Source organism: Idiotropiscis lumnitzeri, chromosome 6 (assembly GCF_059441095.1).
Source record: "Idiotropiscis lumnitzeri isolate Australia: NSW breed Sydney's pygmy pipehorse chromosome 6, RoL_Ilum_1.0, whole genome shotgun sequence".
Taxonomy (NCBI): domain Eukaryota; kingdom Metazoa; phylum Chordata; class Actinopteri; order Syngnathiformes; family Syngnathidae; genus Idiotropiscis; species Idiotropiscis lumnitzeri.
Window position 1 is genome coordinate 1,169,450 of NC_142396.1, and position 18,908 is coordinate 1,188,357.

Here is an 18,908-nt window from a genome sequence, read left to right on the forward strand (position 1 = left end):
TGTCCACTCTTGCCATCACTCTGAGCCATAACTCTGCTCTTGTACTGTTCACAGTAACATTTCACTATTTTATTAAGAACTTTTAATCCTATTTTTGTCAAATCATAATAACAGAAGGGTGTCTAAAAAGGTGAATTCATGTCTTTTGGTTTTGTTTTTTTTCTCAGCAGCAACATGCGCTGCACTTACAAATATATTCTGTATAAAGATACATATATGTCAAACAGTTGGGGTGAACAGCCGAGAAAATGATTTCGGATAGTGACATAGTCTGAAGGGTGAAGTTTAGTCTCATTGTCCAGCTTCTCACCGTTTCAACTGCATTTACACACACACACGCACACACACGCATTATACTGATGGAAGAAGACAAAATGACGTCAAATATATCTCAGCAGCCGTTAAGCTGGTTAATAAAACAAATGCTGTTCATATTTTCACATTTTCTGATTTGGTGAAAATAAAAGTACCATTTGACATAAAAGGGATGCGACATTTTCGGCATCGTATTTGACCACCAATTGAAAACGAACACCAAGGTATTTTCCCCAAGTTTTAAGAGCTTTGGAAAGATGTGGCAAACCGTCGCGATCCGATTGAAATCTAAGTTCCACCAGTTTGGACGATATCCTCACCGTGTGTAAATGCAGGCTGGCGGCGGCACAATAGGCAAACCTTCACCAGACTGTGACTGCGTTCAGGTGTGTCTTGGCTGAAAACAGGCGGTATTTTTAAGGGTCTAGTTTTTGCATTAACAGTATTCATTTCATATCATTTCATTGCCTGACAATGGATGTCTTGTCAGTGTTTTTAACCTCAGATACAAAAAAAATGTTTTGTGCACTTATTGACCATTGTGAGCTCTCTATCTCTTATTCTTGGTGTGTATGTGCATTGATGTCCCCTTTGTGGGACCTGTGTATAGTCTTGCAGCATTGGTATAACATGAAGACGTAACAATGAGAAAAATGAATTCATTCATAAAAATGAAGAAAATCTTATTCTAGGTTAATAAAAAAAAAAGACAGTGAATCTAGTTGTTGTTTGTGGCATGGTTATGCATTCAATGGTCATAATTTTAATGATTAAACAGTACAAAAAAAATAATTCCCACTAGCGCTGTTCTGCAATTTTTTTGTTTTTGTTTTTCACTTTTTAGCTGGCAGTATTGAAGTCCTAGTTGCTAATGGTGTTGCTAAGCTAGCTAGCTTGTTTAGTTGTTTACCACCAGAGCAATATATTGTTCCAGTTTCACCAAAAGAACGATTAACCTACCGGGCCGATAATTCATCAACAATAACATTCAACATTTGGAACAAGTAAATATATCAAAATATTAATAGTTTATAAAGTACTCAAACATTTTTCTTTGTAAAACAGTACGATAGGTTAGCATTAAAAATATTTATTTATTTTTAAGGGCTTCGAGATACCGGTGATTTAACTGATTCCCAAAAAAAAAAAGTCAGCATAAATCATACACGTGGGTGGAGGTCGAATAGAAATGTTAGGCACTGTACATGAACTCAATAAAAATAGGAAACGTCCGCTGCTAGCATGACACGCTAAAGCAACAGTCAGCCGAAGACACACGGAAGACGTCATTGTTTGTAAAGCTCATCTTTTCATGGTGGCACCACCATCAAAACCTCGACACCTACAATGCGCAAACACACACACACACACACACACACACGTTCATTATGCGGCTGAATGGTCAGTGTTGTGCAGGCGGTGTTGTACGGTGGCGTCATGCTGTGCTCTGTCATTTACCCACATTCGGATGATGCTTTTGCAAAGAAAAATGGTTTCCGGGGAACTTTGTACTTCAATGGGTACAAAAGTGTAGCTTGACTCACTTCAACCCTGACCAAATCTTTTCCTAACTCTCATCCCGAGCCCAGTTTCATTGGTTGTTTCCAAGACAGAACGGGCGTCCTAGGAAAGGAAATACAAGCGCATTTCAGAAATGGTCACGTGCTTAGCAGGCTGAGGCTTTTTTTCTTTAAGTAAGCAAGATGCACTTAATGGTGTTTAATTCTGTAGTTGAATAATGAATATGAATTGTTCACTTAAAGGGGAAGACCACCCTCCAAAAAATCTGAAGAATATGTTCTATGCAGTTGAAAGACGGCATTCGGATTAATATTGTGTTTGCGGGAAATGAGTTCAGCGGCAAAATCCACCCGTTTTAAGCCATCGCAGGCGGCGGCCATTTTGTCACGTCTAGCAACTCAAAATGACATCACAGTTGCTCAGCAAACGACCAATCATGGCTCAAGTTGGTGTACCTGGGCCCTGAGCAACCTGTGATGTCATTTTCAGTAGTTAGCGGGGACAAAATGGCCGCCGTCTGAGATGTCTAAAAACACGTGGATTTCCCTGCTTAACTCATTTTCTACAAACGCAATATTAATCAGAATGCCGTGTTTGGACCAGTAAAGGCACATCAAACATATTATTGCAAATGATTTTTTAGGGGGGTTGACTTCCCCTATAAGGTGGCCACAGACGCTAGTAAGGTGATGGTAAATTTGGGCTCTAAACCTCATATCTGACGAATTAGGTTCACAATTAGCACTTAAAACTGTCTGATCATTTGAAACAACTTTGAAATTGGGCTCTCCCCCCCCCCTCCCTCTCTGACAATGTTTGTGTAAACTTGTGATTTGTACTCCAGAAACAGCACATCTTAGCAGCACAAAGTCTTTTAAAATGTCATGTCAACGTTTTATTGTCTTCAAGTCTGTTAAGACATTTTTCTCACCTTTTTCGAATTTTTGCCACATTTTTACCAGCATCGTTCATGTGTAATTTTAATATTGGGATACATGCAAAGGGCAGCGTGTGGGGGGGGGGGGATCGTTGATCATCACATTCACAATTTCATGTGATTCTGCACAAAAAAGAAAAAAACAACACAAAAACTCCACCAGTCATTGTGAGACTTTGAATCTATGCTTTTGCTATCATGTTCAGTCGTTTGACGTCTTTGTGTATCAAAGTGTAATTATACCAAAATGGCTCTTTTTGTCATGAGTTGGATTCGAATCCTCACTAGAACGGGACAACACGTCAATGGTATCAAGAAGAGATAACTGCGAATGCTGTCTCATCTGATTCCTAAATTACGTTCTTGCGACTTTCTGGGTAACCTCGAGCATGTTCTTATTGCGGTCCTAACTGGATCTTTTCAAGGGTGAATTTGTTCTGGAGGTGTCGGACTCGCACCTTTTGACAGCCTTGACGAGACGTGTGGTGGAAAGGCATCACAGCAAACTCTTGTTAGCTTTAACAGCAATCATTTTTTGTCGGAGTTCGGTGCTCATTTGGATTAAGAGCTACTTTGCAGCTTTCTTCGAATTCTTTCACAAGGCCTGTTTTGTTCGTACGAAAAGTTCGGAAAATGATTAGTTCAAATGATTGTATGACCAAGAAGAAGCTCTGAGGGAATGTGAGTCTCTATCTGCCAGTAGAGATGGTTGAAAGAGTAATAGCTATATTGTTGAGATGAGGATGATTGAATACTTCATAGATTGATGATGAGACAACCAGCAGAGAAACACACACACACACACGCACACACACACACGCACACAATGTCCACTCTTGCCATCACTCTGAGCCATAACTCTGCTCTTGTACTGTTCACAGTAACATTTCACTATTTTATTAAGAACTTTTAATCCTATTTTTGTCAAATCATAATAACAGAAGGGTGTCTAAAAAGGTGAATTCATGTCTTTTGGTTTTGTTTTTTTTCTCAGCAGCAACATGCGCTGCACTTACAAATATATTCTGTATAAAGATACATATATGTCAAACAGTTGGGGTGAACAGCCGAGAAAATGATTTCGGATAGTGACAAAGTCTGAAGGGTGAAGTTTAGTCTCATTGTCCAGCTTCTCACCATTTCAACTGCATTTACACACACACACACACACACACGCATTATACTGATGGAAGAAGACAAAATGACGTCAAATATATCTCAGCAGCCGTGAAGCTGGTTAATAAAACAAATGCTGTTCATATTTTCACATTTTCTGATTTGGTGAAAATAAAAGTACCATTTGACATAAAAGGGATGCGACATTTTCGGCATCGTATTTGACCACCAATTGAAAACGAACACCAAGGTATTTTCCCCAAGTTTTAAGAGCTTTGGAAAGATGTGGCAAACCGTCGCGATCCGATTGAAATCTAAGTTCCACCAGTTTGGACGATATCCTCACCGTGTGTAAATGCAGGCTGGCGGCGGCACAATAGGCAAACCTTCACCAGACTGTGACTGCGTTCAGGTGTGTCTTGGCTGAAAACAGGCGGTATTTTTAAGGGTCTAGTTTTTGCATTAACAGCATTCATTTCATATCATTTCATTGCCTGACAATGGATGTCTTGTCAGTGTTTTTAACCTCAGATACAAAAAAAAATGTTTTGTGCACTTATTGACCATTGTGAGCTCTCTATCTCTTATTCTTGGTGTGTATGTGCATTGATGTCCCCTTTGTGGGACCTGTGTATAGTCTTGCAGCATTGGTATAACATGAAGACGTAACAATGAGAAAAATGAATTCATTCATAAAAATGAAGAAAATCTTATTCTAGGTTAATAAAAAAAAAGACAGTGAATCTAGTTGTTGTTTGTGGCACGGTTATGCATTCAATGGTCATAATTTTAATGATTAAACAGTACAAAAAAAATAATTCCCACTAGCGCTGTTCTGCAATTTTTTTGTTTTTGTTTTTCACTTTTTAGCTGGCAGTATTGAAGTCCTAGTTGCTAATGGTGTTGCTAAGCTAGCTAGCTTGTTTAGTTGTTTACCACCAGAGCAATATATTGTTCCAGTTTCACCAAAAGAACGATTAACCTTCAATTTCTGGCATATAAGTGCATGATTCAACTGCAAGTCTTAAGTGATAGTTCTTGTTTTTTTTTTGTTTTTTTCCAAGAGATTTGCAGCTAAGCTGTAATGTATTGCTCTGGCCATCCATTATGCACTTCAGCTCACATCCTTTGCCTCTTTCTCTCACGTGTAGTTGTCGATGAGCTTATGGCAATCTTGAAATCACACCGGAGACATTCTTAGAATTGGTTCTTGAAACTTTGTTGTCAATGAAATCGGCACGTTGCCTAGCAACAAGCTTAAGCTGCACAGCTCACGTCGCCATAGCAACGAAGTCGACAACGGCGGCTAGAAACGTGAAAATCGACGTGAGTAACAGTCGAAAATGGGACACAATTGTTTTGGGCTGGGATGCCAACGTGGTCCAAAATGATGTAAAGATCCAATGACATATTTGTTGAAGTGGAAATCTTCTGTGTGAATCAGGAATGTCACCAACGGTGTTACAAAGTGGAAGCGGATGTGAGCTGCTTGTTCTCCCCGTTTGTTTGAATCTCCCTGTGAAAATGTTTTTCTTTTGACACATCCTGCGTCCTTCTTGTCTACCCGCTGCCCGGTGCTTTATTGGACTCGCAATACCACCTTTCCGCAACCTCGGCTTTTGTTGTCTATGATTGATTTCAGCTTGAAGCAGACCTTCAAAAAACACAAATGTGATTTCTATCATTCTGTGAGATGTTATTTTCATTTCAACCGTTCGAGTTGTCATTTGACAGTGTGAGTTCTGCAGCTCTAATCGGCAACTCGGAATTACTGGAAGGACAATCTGCACCTCTATTCCTGAATTTATTCAAATCTTTACAACTGAGCTACAAACTGATATGAGTCTGCAACCTTAAAATGATTAGCAGCTATTTCCGCAAACATCAAGGTTAGACATTTTGGACGTTGGGAGATGTTTTTTTTTTCTTTGTTTCCGTAGTAGACTTTTTGTACTCCACTCTAGTTGCTTAGTAGCAGGCTTTCTTTGATTCACTCCCCCATTTTTGTACATATCTGTGCCAACAGCTTGGGCAGACAGTGGCTTTTTTATTTGTAAAGACATCAACTTGCTTGCATATATAAATAAAATGAAATATTACACTTGTGTACTTGTTAATAAGTAAACCATTGCGTTTGTGTCTTAATTTCAAAACAGAAATGTGGAAACTGCTTCAACGTGATGTGGATAAGGACAAATAGGAATTCCGTGGAAAACATGTTTATGTATTATCGTAACTACGACTGCTACGAATTAATCATCCAGAAGCATTAAAAAAAAAAAAAAAAAGATCGCCTAAGCACTGACAGAAGTGGGTTTTCGTCCATCAATGTAATTGTCACTAACTCTCTTTATAGGAGCTGAACTCCAATGTCCTTACCTAAATCTTGAGCTCTCCTATATTATTTGACTTTATTTTATTTGAAGAAAAAATCCAGACACACATCACCACGTTTGTATTAATTTAACTGGAATTTTAATATACCAAAGAGAAAGCAAAACCGTCCATTTAATATTGCTGTTTTTTTTTTCAATGTATTTATCGTAATTCTGTGATATAACAAACATGATCCTGAATTGTGTAAAACAAGTCACTAACCGTATATTGTGAAGAGCAACTTCACGTACAGTATTTTGAGTAGCCTGTGATTTCCCTCCATGGCCAGCAGGAGGCGACAACTGCTTACAAAAGACCATTCGCTTTGACCAGGCCTTCTCGTCACTTCTTGCATTCTCTCACAAAACAGTTGATAACCAACAAACAAAAGTAATATTTAATATTCATAATTATTATCTCTTTCTCGACATAAAAGCATGAAATACTTGGGCCCAAGTCTTTCTCATTTAAAGTTAGATGAACTTTTTTTTAAGAAGGGATGGTGGCGTTGGGGGTCGCTTTGTGTTTTTTTTTATTTTGTAATAATTTATTGTCATTTGTCGCGTCGTTTTCAACGCCGTATATCATGCAAATAGTTGTGGAGGATGCAGGAACCTATCCCAGCAGATATCGGGTGGAAAGCAGACTGCCCCCCGAACTGGAACATTCTTGGTCGACACGATATATTTTTTTAATTAACATTTTTATTTAAAAAGGCTTAAAACAGATTGAATACATACAATAGTAGACACATCTGAACGTGAAAATTTTGACCAGACAATCTACATTTTTACACATGCATTGAACATTTTGGACAGTCCGCTGTCAGAGTTTTGCAATGAGCAACAAACAAGTGAGCTAAATGAAGCCCAGGTTTTCATAAATGACGTCATCAAGAGAGGTGTTGGAGATTTCGGTAGCAGCGATGCTGCTGCCTAAGGATGAAGAAGAGGGGGGAGGTGGCGTTGAAGAGGGACTCGATGATGGAGGTGTTTTATTCACTTGAGCATAGAGGTGGGCAAATTGGTCTGCTTTGGGTTCAACTTGAGCAGAAATTTGATCTTCCTTGCGTACAGGCACAGTATAAATCGGTTCGTCGTCTGCTTGTTGTTCACGCCAATTGCTATTTGGCTCATTCTTGACTTTATCATATACCTCCGAATACACAGAGTCTGGGTGACTGACAACGAAGGAAGGGTGTTTGGTGAATGAGTCTGAAACGGCGTTCTTAATTTCTTGTGAACTTGGAGGATGAAGGGGAAGAATACTTGCGGGGTCGACATATACGTGAGAGACGGTAACTTGAGTTTTTGGTACATTTCGGATGCAGTCAGCTGGGTTGGCGTATTCCGCTTCAGATTGACAAACTTGAAGATCTCCAGAGGGTTTGTCAAGTACTGGGACCATTGGGAGAGGCATGAGAGTGATTGGAGCCGGTGAATGAGCGGAATCATCTCGACATCTCGTATTGTTTTCTGGGGAGGCAGATGTCTTTAGTTGTAAACTTGTCTTTTCCAGAATGGAGGCCATACTGGTCAGATCCGGTATTTCGGGCAGAGGGGAATGCGCTTGTATGTTGGCTACTAAAGTTTTGTCGTCTTCCTGGTGAAGATTCCCTGATGTGACCGCTAAAGTCTTTTGTTTGATTGTACTCTGAATCAGGTTGAAGATTTTCTCAGATTGTCCTGTTTTAAAGGTGAATGTTCCAGGACCGCTGTCACATCGTCTTCCTGCTTCAATGGTTAAGGTCACCTGGTAAAAAATTAAATAAAAATAAATTCACGTTACTTGATCATTTCAAATGAGGTTTAGGGCCATGCTAAAAAGATCACTTCCTGTACATTTTAGGGCAGGGGGTCTTCAAACCTGTTCTTCGAGGGCCGCTGTCCTGCTTGTTTTCCACGCCTCCCCGCTACAACACACTTGATTCCAGTTTTAGGGACTAGCTACCAAGTCTTTATTGTACATCTCGAGTTGCTGCACATGCCTCCCAGTTTCTGTAGCCCTACATCAAACGTACTGAGACAGTGGGCCATTAAATTCCTCTAGAGGGCGCTGCAGACCCATTTTATTGAGTCAGTACATTCGGTGAGAAAAATCTAGCGACAAGTGATTCTGACTTTTACAGCTCTTTATTTTTCTCAAGAGCATAGGCGTGAAGCTTGAATATTACTGTCCATGTTCATGTCATGTAAAACATATCTGTTAGAAAGGTTGGATGTCGTCGTGGTTTGCGTTCTTATCGTACGATTAGAATCGCGTTAGTGCCGAGCTCTCGCGAGAAGTACCTGCATACGGGTTACTGCGTAGCAGTTGTTAGCTGACAGCCACGAGCATGAGACGTGTTCGATGCCTCAATGTTCGTGTGCGTTCCTGACCTCAAGTAAGTACACTTGTGTATTTGTATCCTTTATAGTGTTGCATAAAGGAAGTTGTCCTCCACTACGGCGCACTCCTTTGTTTAGTTTTGTACATCTATGTACGTCAAGTCTGCCGTTACGGGGCAGTGCGCATTCCTTATTGCTGCCGCCATTGCGCGCCGTCCACTGCCGTAATCGGCCATTATTGAGTGTCGCAAAGTCAATGCATGTCTCATTGCCGTTCTTCAGTTACTATTGAGCCATGCACTCATGTGTCGTTTTCTCTTCTGTCATAGAACCACACGCTCACACGTACACACCTCCACACATACCCACGAAGACTCACATACATTCCTACATGCATACATTTACCTACACAGCCATGCACTCTCCATCTATATCCTAACATCATTTCTACCTGTGCCCATATTTGTCCGCCTGTTGCCTGTGCTGTTACATGCTGGTTGATGAGAAACCATTAAACTGCCAACCCACGTGGATCTTGAATGCATCCTTGTGTTCTAACTGACACCCGGGGGTGAAAAGAGCATATCACATTTGAGCCGAGTCACCTATACAGTCAGCCCTAGGCTCTCCAACAATATCAATTAAATGTGTAATTTCCTCGGAATCCTGTCGACATTTGAAAGCCCTTACCTTATCTTTACCATATCGCCTCAGCAGTTCGTAGGGCCACTGTCTAACAACGTTGACCTTCTGGGTGTCTTTCAGAAGCAGAGCCTTTTGTCCAACTTCTAGCCAGTATGATCCCTGCAGTCCACAACGCATTGCTGCCTCCGTCCGTTGCACCGCCACACAGAAATCGGAAGCTGGAAACAGGGCACAACAAGATGTGTACAAAAACCCAAAGACTATTTGATGTTGTCAGCAAAGTTCCTGCTGGGGACATAGCGTTGAAACAAAAATGTGTCATTGGTGCAGATAAAAACCCTACAGTCGTTGTTTTCGTCATTTGTTGTTGCATATATCTGATTTTCCTCCATATGAAGCCGATTCACGTCTGATCCAGCGCGCTTCTGAGGAGAGAGAAGCATCATATAACCTGAAACGTTTTTGTTTATAGAGGAAACTGAGTATGAAAACGAAAAGCATTGACAGCAATCAAACATAATCAAATTTATGGTCGAACCTGAAAGCTTCTTTGACAAAGTTTCTCTACCCAGTCCATACAGTCATCTTTTTGCGTGGCGAATACCATTGTTCTCTCCTGTGACTCCACACAAAAAGCTGACATGTTTTCCTGAAAGCAGACTCAGCATTTTTAATCAGCTATTGCTCCTTCATAGTACACGATTTGGAAATGCTACACAATAATGACGAGCACCATCGGACAGGCTTCAGCATTTGGTGGGAGTCTCAGGACACTTATGAGCTCGGAGAGTCTGACCACTTTGATCTTGCTTTCTTGAGGCTGGTGATGTTTCTTCAACCCTGCAACGTGATCTCTTCCGACACTGCCACCTGCAAGGTAAGACAAATACAATGATTTCAGACTCACGGTTGCACGGTGCGCACGCGTCTTCAGGGTGTGGCGCCAAAGTACATCTCGGACATGGAAGAGCCATATGAACACTCTCTGGCACTGAGAACGTGGGGAGTCGCGAGAGTCGGGACGAAGCGCAGTGAGGCTGCTTTTCAGTTGATGCTGCTAAAATATGGAACATTCTTCCAGAGGATGCGACACAGGCCTCAACTCTGACACTGTTTAAACGCAAAGCACCCGACGGAGCCGGTTTCATCTGCACTCTTTGCTTTTCAATGAATTCATTTGTATTTTCTTTTTATTCATGGAACATTTTAGCGACCTGATTGTCATTTGATGCAGTTGTAAAGCATTCGTCAATGCCTTAAATATTAATTGTGCTCTACAAATGGATGTTATGCCTTTATAGGACTGCCTGAGAAGTTAGAGGACAAAATCTTTCTATCATGACTAAAGCCAGCGGGCAGATGCATCGATCAGAAGTGAGACTCAACGTGAAAACTAGTTGGGAACGGCGAGACTCTAACTTCAGTGCATTATCGATGGGAAGAATAAAACACGAAGCATGTAGAGCTCCTCCTTTCCGCAAGTTCCTTCAAATTGATGCCGAGTACTATTTGCAGTTCAGTTAGAAAAACAAAAAGAAAAGCTGCACTTGCACTTGGTGGTGTCTTGATTACCAACGTACCAAACCGGCTCAAACTGTTGTTTGTATTCACAAAGCCATGAAAAGAAGTCTCAGAATGGAAGGACGCAATTAATATTCAGACTCTCTTAGAAATCCCAAAAGCCAGCTCGTCAACCAAGATCGATACCACTGATGTCAAGACACAAAAAGCTTTTGACAATGCAGGTTCTCATTCAAAGTCCAGCATGGCGAAACTCAAAGACAAGAGGGAGAGAGGATTAAAAGGGCGTCACAGCATCGATCCGTGTGCATGGATACATGAAGAAGATGTACGAGAATGAAGAGAGGAAATTGCATCTCAGAGCTCATGACAACACAAAGAACGACTTTTGATTGGAGGATGCAAAATGGAAGCTAGGAAAGACCAACCAAGCATGTGCGTTTGTGTACTGGAACGTCTGTGCTGAATACGGCTTATACATTTCCAGGTTCCTCTGGCACATACGTACTGTACTTACACATGTAAGTGGGTGAAAACAAAGTGAAAATCTGGTGGGAATTGTGTGAACAACGCCCATTCCAAGCAACTGCAACGATCACAACGATGAACATATTTTGCAGTCTGTGTTGATTTTTACGGTGCAAGGACGACTTGTCTTCAGATGCTTTCAACACAACGTATTATTTTGTGTCCTGGAGTGAGAATGTTTTCATTTATGTATCTAAAGTTGACTCAATAATGCACATTTCATTTTCATAATTCATATGCATTGCTAGCAAATGACAAATTTGAATTAAGACATGCAGACAACTTTGGAGTTCCGCATGGGTGTTCTCTGCAGTAGTCGTTAGATATATAAGAGCCGCAGCAACTCTTTTGGGGGGAAAAAAAACAATATGCAATCCGCACTAAGCTATAAGCCGCAGTTTTCAAAAATGTGTTGTTGACTGCATGTGCAGAATGATTTTTGTCCTGTGAATGCACATAAAGCTATATTAACAGATTGTGCCTTTTAACACGGCAACAACTTTGCTCCTTACAACAGACAGACCCAGGAAAAATTTTTTTTAAATTTATTGTATTTTCTGAACTACAGAGCGCCCCAAAAAGCCGCACCGTTGTATTATCGAAACGGTTCAAAATCAAGGAAAAAAGTAGCGGTTTATAGTACGGAAAATCCGGTATAATTATTCGAATTGTAAACATGAATAGTACCCCGTCACTCCTGGGGGAGGGGTCACACTCCGACGCACGATCGGCAAAGTGAGGTTGTCTCTAATTGCCAAGGTCACATGCACAGCCGACTACATTTTCTGCAAGGGGGGAGCATTCTTTCCTCTTTGCCCACAAATGTTGCAAGTCACGTTTTAATTTGTATATGTGATTGTTTGCAGGATTATTGGACTCATCGTATGTAACGTGGACAGCAACAATTCATGCATGCAAGTACAAAGAGATAACAAGAGAAAATGTGCATCCGGTGAGCTTACATAACTCCATCCCCACAATCCTGGGGTCTATTTAAGCTGTCAAATTTACTTTTCATCTTCTACTGCTCACCCTGCTGCTGCGTGCATGTTTTTGTGGCTCACACACACACACACTCTTAATCAGCAGCCAGTAGCCACCTACGTCTGTATATGTACTGAGGCAAATGACTTGTATACGAAACCTCAAAGAATATCCAACCATGACCTAATAATGCAGCCGTAACCGACAGTGTGGTGGTTGAGGGCCGTCTCACTTCCCACTCAGTCACCGTGTGAATGTGAAGGATTGTCTGTCTCTCCCATACTTGCCCCGTGTCTGACTGCTGGTCAGTTCAAGGCGTTGTCCGTCTTGCTAAAGAAAGAAATCAAATAAAAAGTACTGATTTGTGGGCAATTCCAGTTAGTCATTATCGTGTTGAGTCTTTTCCTGTTGGGTAAAAACGGCCACCTGCCATTGTTTCACTCATTGGCCACTCTTAAAACATTTTGGGCCAACTGTGGGCCCAAAAATAAGCCAATTGGTGTCACAACTGTGCTCAGAACTTATCGCTTTGGCCGGCCCACAGCCGAATGATCTGGATTATCTGAGCTACAAAATGGGCCACATGCTGCAAAAAACTTTGAATTATGGCTCAAACTGCTTGTTAAATTTTAAACACGGCACGTCAAAGTCCGCTTTTCTCCAGCTTTTTCTCACGTCACCATTCCGATTGAAAAGCCACATGTGTGTGTGTGTGTTAAGCAATAGGATTGCTAGAAGCCGGGATCAGGGTGTGAACTTTAATAGCCACAAAATGTTTTTCCCTTTAGATCTTCTCAGATGCCAGGACACAAGTTTGTACGAACGCTAGAGAGCAGGGGTGTCCAACTCATTTTTGTGGACGGACCACATCATAGTTCTGGTTTCTTTTGGAGGGCTGTTATGACTGTCAACCCATATAAATGTATGATGATCACCGTACGTTATCACATACACACAACTAATTAATGAAAAGCCAGTTTGGAAATCAGAAGCTCCTAAGTAATTATTTGTTCAACAATTTTTCAATTTATTTTAAAAGGTTAGGATTAATAAATGGCAATATCATATATCTCAATGTTGTTAAACGTGAAGAAAAAATGTGCTCGAAACGGGAAGTTGACGCACAGGATTTGCCCTTTGCGGGCCTCATACAATGAGGTGGCGGGCCAGATATGGCCCCCGGGCCTTGGGTTTGACACCTGTGCTATAGAGGATAAATGCACTCCAAATAAAAAGTATCAATGCTCATTCCTGAACCGCATCTTCTGGCGAGGTTCGGGGGCCTGCTGGAGCCCATCCCCGCTGTCATTGGGCGAGAGGCGGGGTACACCCTGAATTGGTCGCCAACCCATCGCAGGGCACATTTTGGTGCTCGAAAGATAGATTTAAAAAAAAAAAAAAAAAGTTGAATCAATGTACCTCCAATAAACTGAATCTCCAATCGACCAACTCCGTTGTTGCTGGGCGGCACCAGTGACAACAACACTGGCTTCCATTTCTAAAAGAAAAGAGAAAAATCCATATTAACAATGTTGTCAACAAGAGAGAGGACACATTTGATGAGATGATTTGACTTAGTTGTAGTACTTTATTTAGAATTTCTCTTCAATTAAAGGACAGATGAGGTTTTTCCCTCCCTGTGGTGTCTTAAGAATCTGCTGTCTGTGCAGGAATCGGTATCACAGAAACTGGTTGTGTTCCAACATGTTCATTCGGACTCGGCTCAATTGCACAACACGTTTGTGCACGTTTGACAGGGGAATAAAAAGGAAAGAAGGAAACTGTTCTGTTGCTCAATAAAGGAATGGATCATAATGAAACTGACAAAGTCGCCTTTTCAAGTTATTACAATGTAATTACTCTGCTTGTGAAGTGAGCTTTCGAATGAAATGTGCCGTTCCAATGATCCTGCCCAATCGTTTCAATAATCAAATACAAACGTAACGCCAGAGTATTTCCAGGCAAACTTTGTCAAAATGACTTCATCAATTTCATTTGAAGGTCAATAAACGACGCCACACACTTACTTTGCCCGCTTTGCGAGGTTGTAAGTAAACCTCTCCGGTTTTCGTGTGAGAGTCCATCAAGGAAGCACGAACATTATTACGGATCTTTGGATTCAATAAAGACGTGAGCAGCTCATGTTGGCCTTTTTCTTTTTTGTTTTTCCCTGTCACGGAAGGGCGTGTCGATATCCAGGAATGCTTGTAATATGAGCCTCACCTGGAAGTGTGTTGAGGAAATGGAACTCGTTCAAGAGTACTTAAGATCCACAATATATACACACACTACAAATGTTTCTATTATTCATCATCAAATGTTGCGTTTTACAAAATGTATTTTTCTCTTCCTTATTGTGCTTTCTATCGGAGCCTGACTTGGGGAAGATCAAAGTCATTTGTTGGGATTGTTTTGTTTTTTTTAATGAAAAGTATAAAAGACCTTTTTCATTCTGTAAAAGGTGCTTTATACTTTATATAAAGGCAAACAAATATAACAAAATGTCGCACCAAACGATCTCAAAGAATGCACATTGCCAAAAGTTAATACCGGGGCTGGAAACGTGACCATTTTTTGCCAGTCAGTAACCCGTCCTATGGTTGAGATTTGGGCCAGACCGTTTCGCTCCCAGCACGGACTGCCCAGCTCCGGTTAAAACAAATGTACAAAAATATGGGGAAGTTCTGAAACCTGGAAATGCAAGGCCATTATTAGTGGCGCGACGACAACGCCGATAACGACGTTTGTAGACGGAAGGTGTGTTTCAAGAAAGCGTTTTGAAAATGTTGAACGGAGCAGCGGATGCAGAAGCACAAAGACGAGCGAATCACGGCCGAGCGTGTCCATCGTGACCGAAACGCGCGGCAACGTTCAGACCATTTCATTGTCCTACGTTCCACACGCGAGACCGTGTGAACATTTGTTTCCGTCGTCGCTCTTTCCACCAGAAAGACTCATTTGCCATAAATTGCCCCCGGATCTTGTCTTGTGGACAGATTGGCTTTTTCTGCGTCATGGCATCTTAATTAACAAACGTGATTATGAAGCATCTTTTCATCCAGCGATTGAGGTCATTCGACCTTATGACATCCTTGCTGACGTTCTTCCACTGATCTATTCGTCCCGCTTTAAATACATTTTTATCATTCTTCATTCCATCGGAAGCGCATCGGTGAATTGCGATACCAAGTCGGAGGAGGATACCAGCCTGCATAATTCCTGAATAATTCTTCTGCATGGATGCCGGCGAAAAAAAGGAGTGACGGTTCAAAGACAAGATATGTAAAGCTCACCGAGCGTTTGAAAGTTCATCACACAATCTTTTTATTGCCTCCGTTCGTGTGTTGTCCTCTCTGAAACGGCGGGAATAAATATATTCTTGGAAAAGGAGTGTAAGTGAGAAAGCATGTCTTCACTAAATAAATGAAGCTCCGAGCGCAACCGTTTTCGGCTCCACGTTTTCCTAAAAATGCACGGCGGATGTTCGATTGCGATTTCACCTCCACCAAATCATTCTTGGAAGTGCTCCGGATTGGCCGAGCGACAATTACGAGCGCATCTCTTTATCGTTGACGTAGTTATAGCTTTGGGTGGAACTAAATCACACGTGACAAAGTAGCAGCTGGAGGCTTCTTTGGGAAAAAATGACCCCAAAAATCTGGTAGACCGGCGGACGAAGTACCGTTTTCTTATGTGGAGCGTAAAATGAGGTCATGAGCGAAGGAAGGCTGTGTGGTCGATGAACGCGTGCGTACGCGTGTGAACGACATCATATGTAACATGTTGAGCATTTCACTGTCAGTTGCCGAATGGCTCCAATGAGGATCATCGTCCCCTCGGAGCAAGGTCACCTTTCAAGATCCACTTGCGCTACGCCGCGTGCGTGGAAGGCTCGCTGTTCGGGGTACGTGCCGCGTTGTCGGAGCCGATCATTTGTCAAACGCCGGCGCTATGTGACGTGTTATTATTTTATAGGTTAAACAAATAGATAAAAAATCGAAAGTGCCATGTCAGATGTCGTGGTATGCATCTTTGCACTGACGCTGATTGTTGTCGAAACAACATAAGAAGGGTACGATATTAGCTAGCAGCGCATAAGCCGAGGGGCACTGCAAAGGCTACGTTGGTCTGCGACCCAGCACTGCTTTGTGGACCAGGCAGTACCAGTCGCGGGGATACAGCGGTGGTGGGCGGTCAAGGCCTTCTCTGCTGGCCTAACAACCAAAAATCAAGAAATCAGGATCATATTTATGATTTGTTTCTTTTGCGACATCAACTCTCTTCTAATTTTATAGAATTTTAATTCATCTCCATAGGTGATGCTTTAACTTTGACAGCACTAATATATATATATATATCATGCGAAAAAGTCTGTTTGCTTTGCGCCTTGTACTCTTGTGCTTCACCGTGAGCTGTAATGAGGTACGTTAATAATGCATTTTCTCTCTCCTTAGCCTCTCATGCTATTTATGTCCACTAGTTAAGCATGCTCTCACACAAGTTGGCACAAATGTCTCTTCTCTTTATTCATGGCGCTACATTAATGCGCAAAATTGCAATGGGGCAAATTAACATTCACATTTGTCACATTTAATCCCACCGCCCAAATCCTATTTTGGTTGCATTTATGACACATGAAATTGCACTTTAGCAAAAAACAAAACATGCAGTTTTGCATCCGTTCAGCTGCAGGATTTTGGCACAGCGAGATGAAAAAATATAATCTGACTGTTTAGTGCTTTAAAAGGACTTTGGAAGAGTCAACAGTCATGCTGGAGGCTGCGCCAGACTGAGCACAGCAGTGCTTTGAGGGAAATGCTAATGTCAGCATGCAAATATGCAAAGGAGTTTTGTGCTCACATTATCTGCAGATTTTCTGAGCAAAAAAAAAAAGAAGGGCTTGTCTGAGACTTCATCCTTGGAAGTGGCAGAGGCAAAGTGACATTAGATTGGAATGAAATGGCTGACATGAAGGATGCGTCCGATGAGGGAAGGCCGGGGGGCCTCTGGCCTATTTGTGACGACAAACGTGACTTTGATCACATTTCAAGCATCATTCAGAAAGCTCCGACCGTCTAGCGTGTTACGTAACACATAAAAAGTCGGCGCACCAATTTAATCTGGAATTCAAAATGTTATTTTCTTCATTTCTAAATGCAACCTTCTAATTTAAACATATTTCATGTTGAAGGTGACCTTCCAGAATTTGGCTCGCTGTTTCAGAACAGGTGCATGGGGCGCTAGGCATCTGCCAGAAAATGTTAAAAGTTTCACCATGCCACTCGGAAATACCCAGCACCTAATGTCTAATTCATATCTTTCACATTAGGATGATGAGGATGTCTGGATGAACGGGACGGCCGTCTGCGATGTTCCTTGTCATCTTTAACATGCCACTCTGTCACTCTTCCTTGCCTGCATCCATGCGACGCTTCCCTCACTTCTTTCTCCGCGGCCCTCTGTGAGATGATCACGAAAATCACTTTTACCAAAACTCACGATCACTGATTATTTTCAGAAGAGGAAGAATTCTTTTGGATTCAATGCTTTTACAATTTGCGTCTGACAAGCGCGCTATTGTAGCGTATAAGATTGTTATAAATGGTAACGCTTATATTATTAACACTCAAAAAATCCCCCCTACACCCCCCCCCCACAAAAAAAACCCACAGACAGTATTGTGGGAGGATCATCAAAGTTGTGTTTTACAATACGTGCACATTTTGCACAACAAACAATTAGAATTGTTTATTACACTATGAAACAAATTCATAGAACGCTTCGGGTTGAAATTAATGATCGTGCAGTTGTGCGATTACTGCTGATACACCCCCCCCCCCTAACAAGAAGAAAACAATTCGCCCCCCCCCACCCACTCTGCGTCACAACTATAAATAATCGCATTTTCGTTACAAAACAAACCGACACCGTCGAGTTAATACTCGCTGCGCATATTGGGCAAGGAGAGCGCCACTGCCACCTACTGAAGTCGATGTGCAATTACACTGTATTGTTGTATGGTGGCAAAACAAGCATGTTCCCCAGGTTAAAAAAAAAGTGAAATGAATAAACCCTGTTCATGTTTTATTTTCTAAATGCTGTGGTTTTTCAAAGACATATAAATTGTTGTCATGCTTTTGTTCACTTTCATTTAAAATGCTGCGATGGTGACCATCACACTCCATCCATCTGCTCCTAGTCCGGCCCCTCTGACAAATTTTAGAACCCATTGTGGCCCGCCTATCAAAAAGTTTGCCCACCCCTGCACTAAAGTCATTTCAATCAACGCCCACGCCCACTTTGGTCACATATGGCAAACTTGCATCAACTTGCTTTACTTTCCGACAGGGAATATGCACCACATGCGTCTCAATGTAATTGTGGCCAGCAGAGCAGAATGAGAAAGTGTGCTTGAAGGAACAAATGGAAAGAACAGGAGGAAGATGTCAGGACAGCCGGATGGAGAGCTACAGGGACGCATCGTGAAGAGACGATGCATCGGTGTGTGCTGAATTAACTCCACTTGGCCGGGCTTCTAATTTCAGCTGCTCTTCGGTTTGGGGAAGAAACGAGCCAAGATGATTGGTCCCGCGCAGAGTCAATCATCCTCCGATGAGGTAGGCGGTTCTCTCTCTCTT

At 41.7% G+C, this 18,908-nt stretch overlaps 1 protein-coding gene and 1 long non-coding RNA gene across 2 annotated transcripts; one reads left to right on the forward strand and one right to left on the reverse strand.

Moving 5' to 3' along the window:
* Positions 1-6,963: 6,963 nt before the first annotated feature.
* On the reverse strand, positions 6,964-14,419 carry LOC148334419 (docking protein 2-like). Its single transcript, XM_088299362.1, has 7 exons — positions 14,298-14,419; positions 13,690-13,768; positions 9,971-10,107; positions 9,776-9,886; positions 9,581-9,662; positions 9,283-9,455; positions 6,964-8,017 (listed from the first exon to the last, which is right to left on the reverse strand). Exons 1-7 carry the CDS (start codon positions 14,352-14,354, stop codon positions 7,124-7,126), a joined length of 1,533 nt encoding a protein of 510 aa, XP_088155488.1. The 5' UTR covers positions 14,355-14,419; the 3' UTR covers positions 6,964-7,123.
* Positions 8,575-9,586, forward strand: LOC148334420 (uncharacterized). Its single transcript, XR_015844146.1, has 2 exons — positions 8,575-8,648; positions 9,358-9,586. It is a non-coding gene; the product is annotated as an uncharacterized LOC148334420 (long non-coding RNA).
* Positions 14,420-18,908: the final 4,489 nt, after the last annotated feature.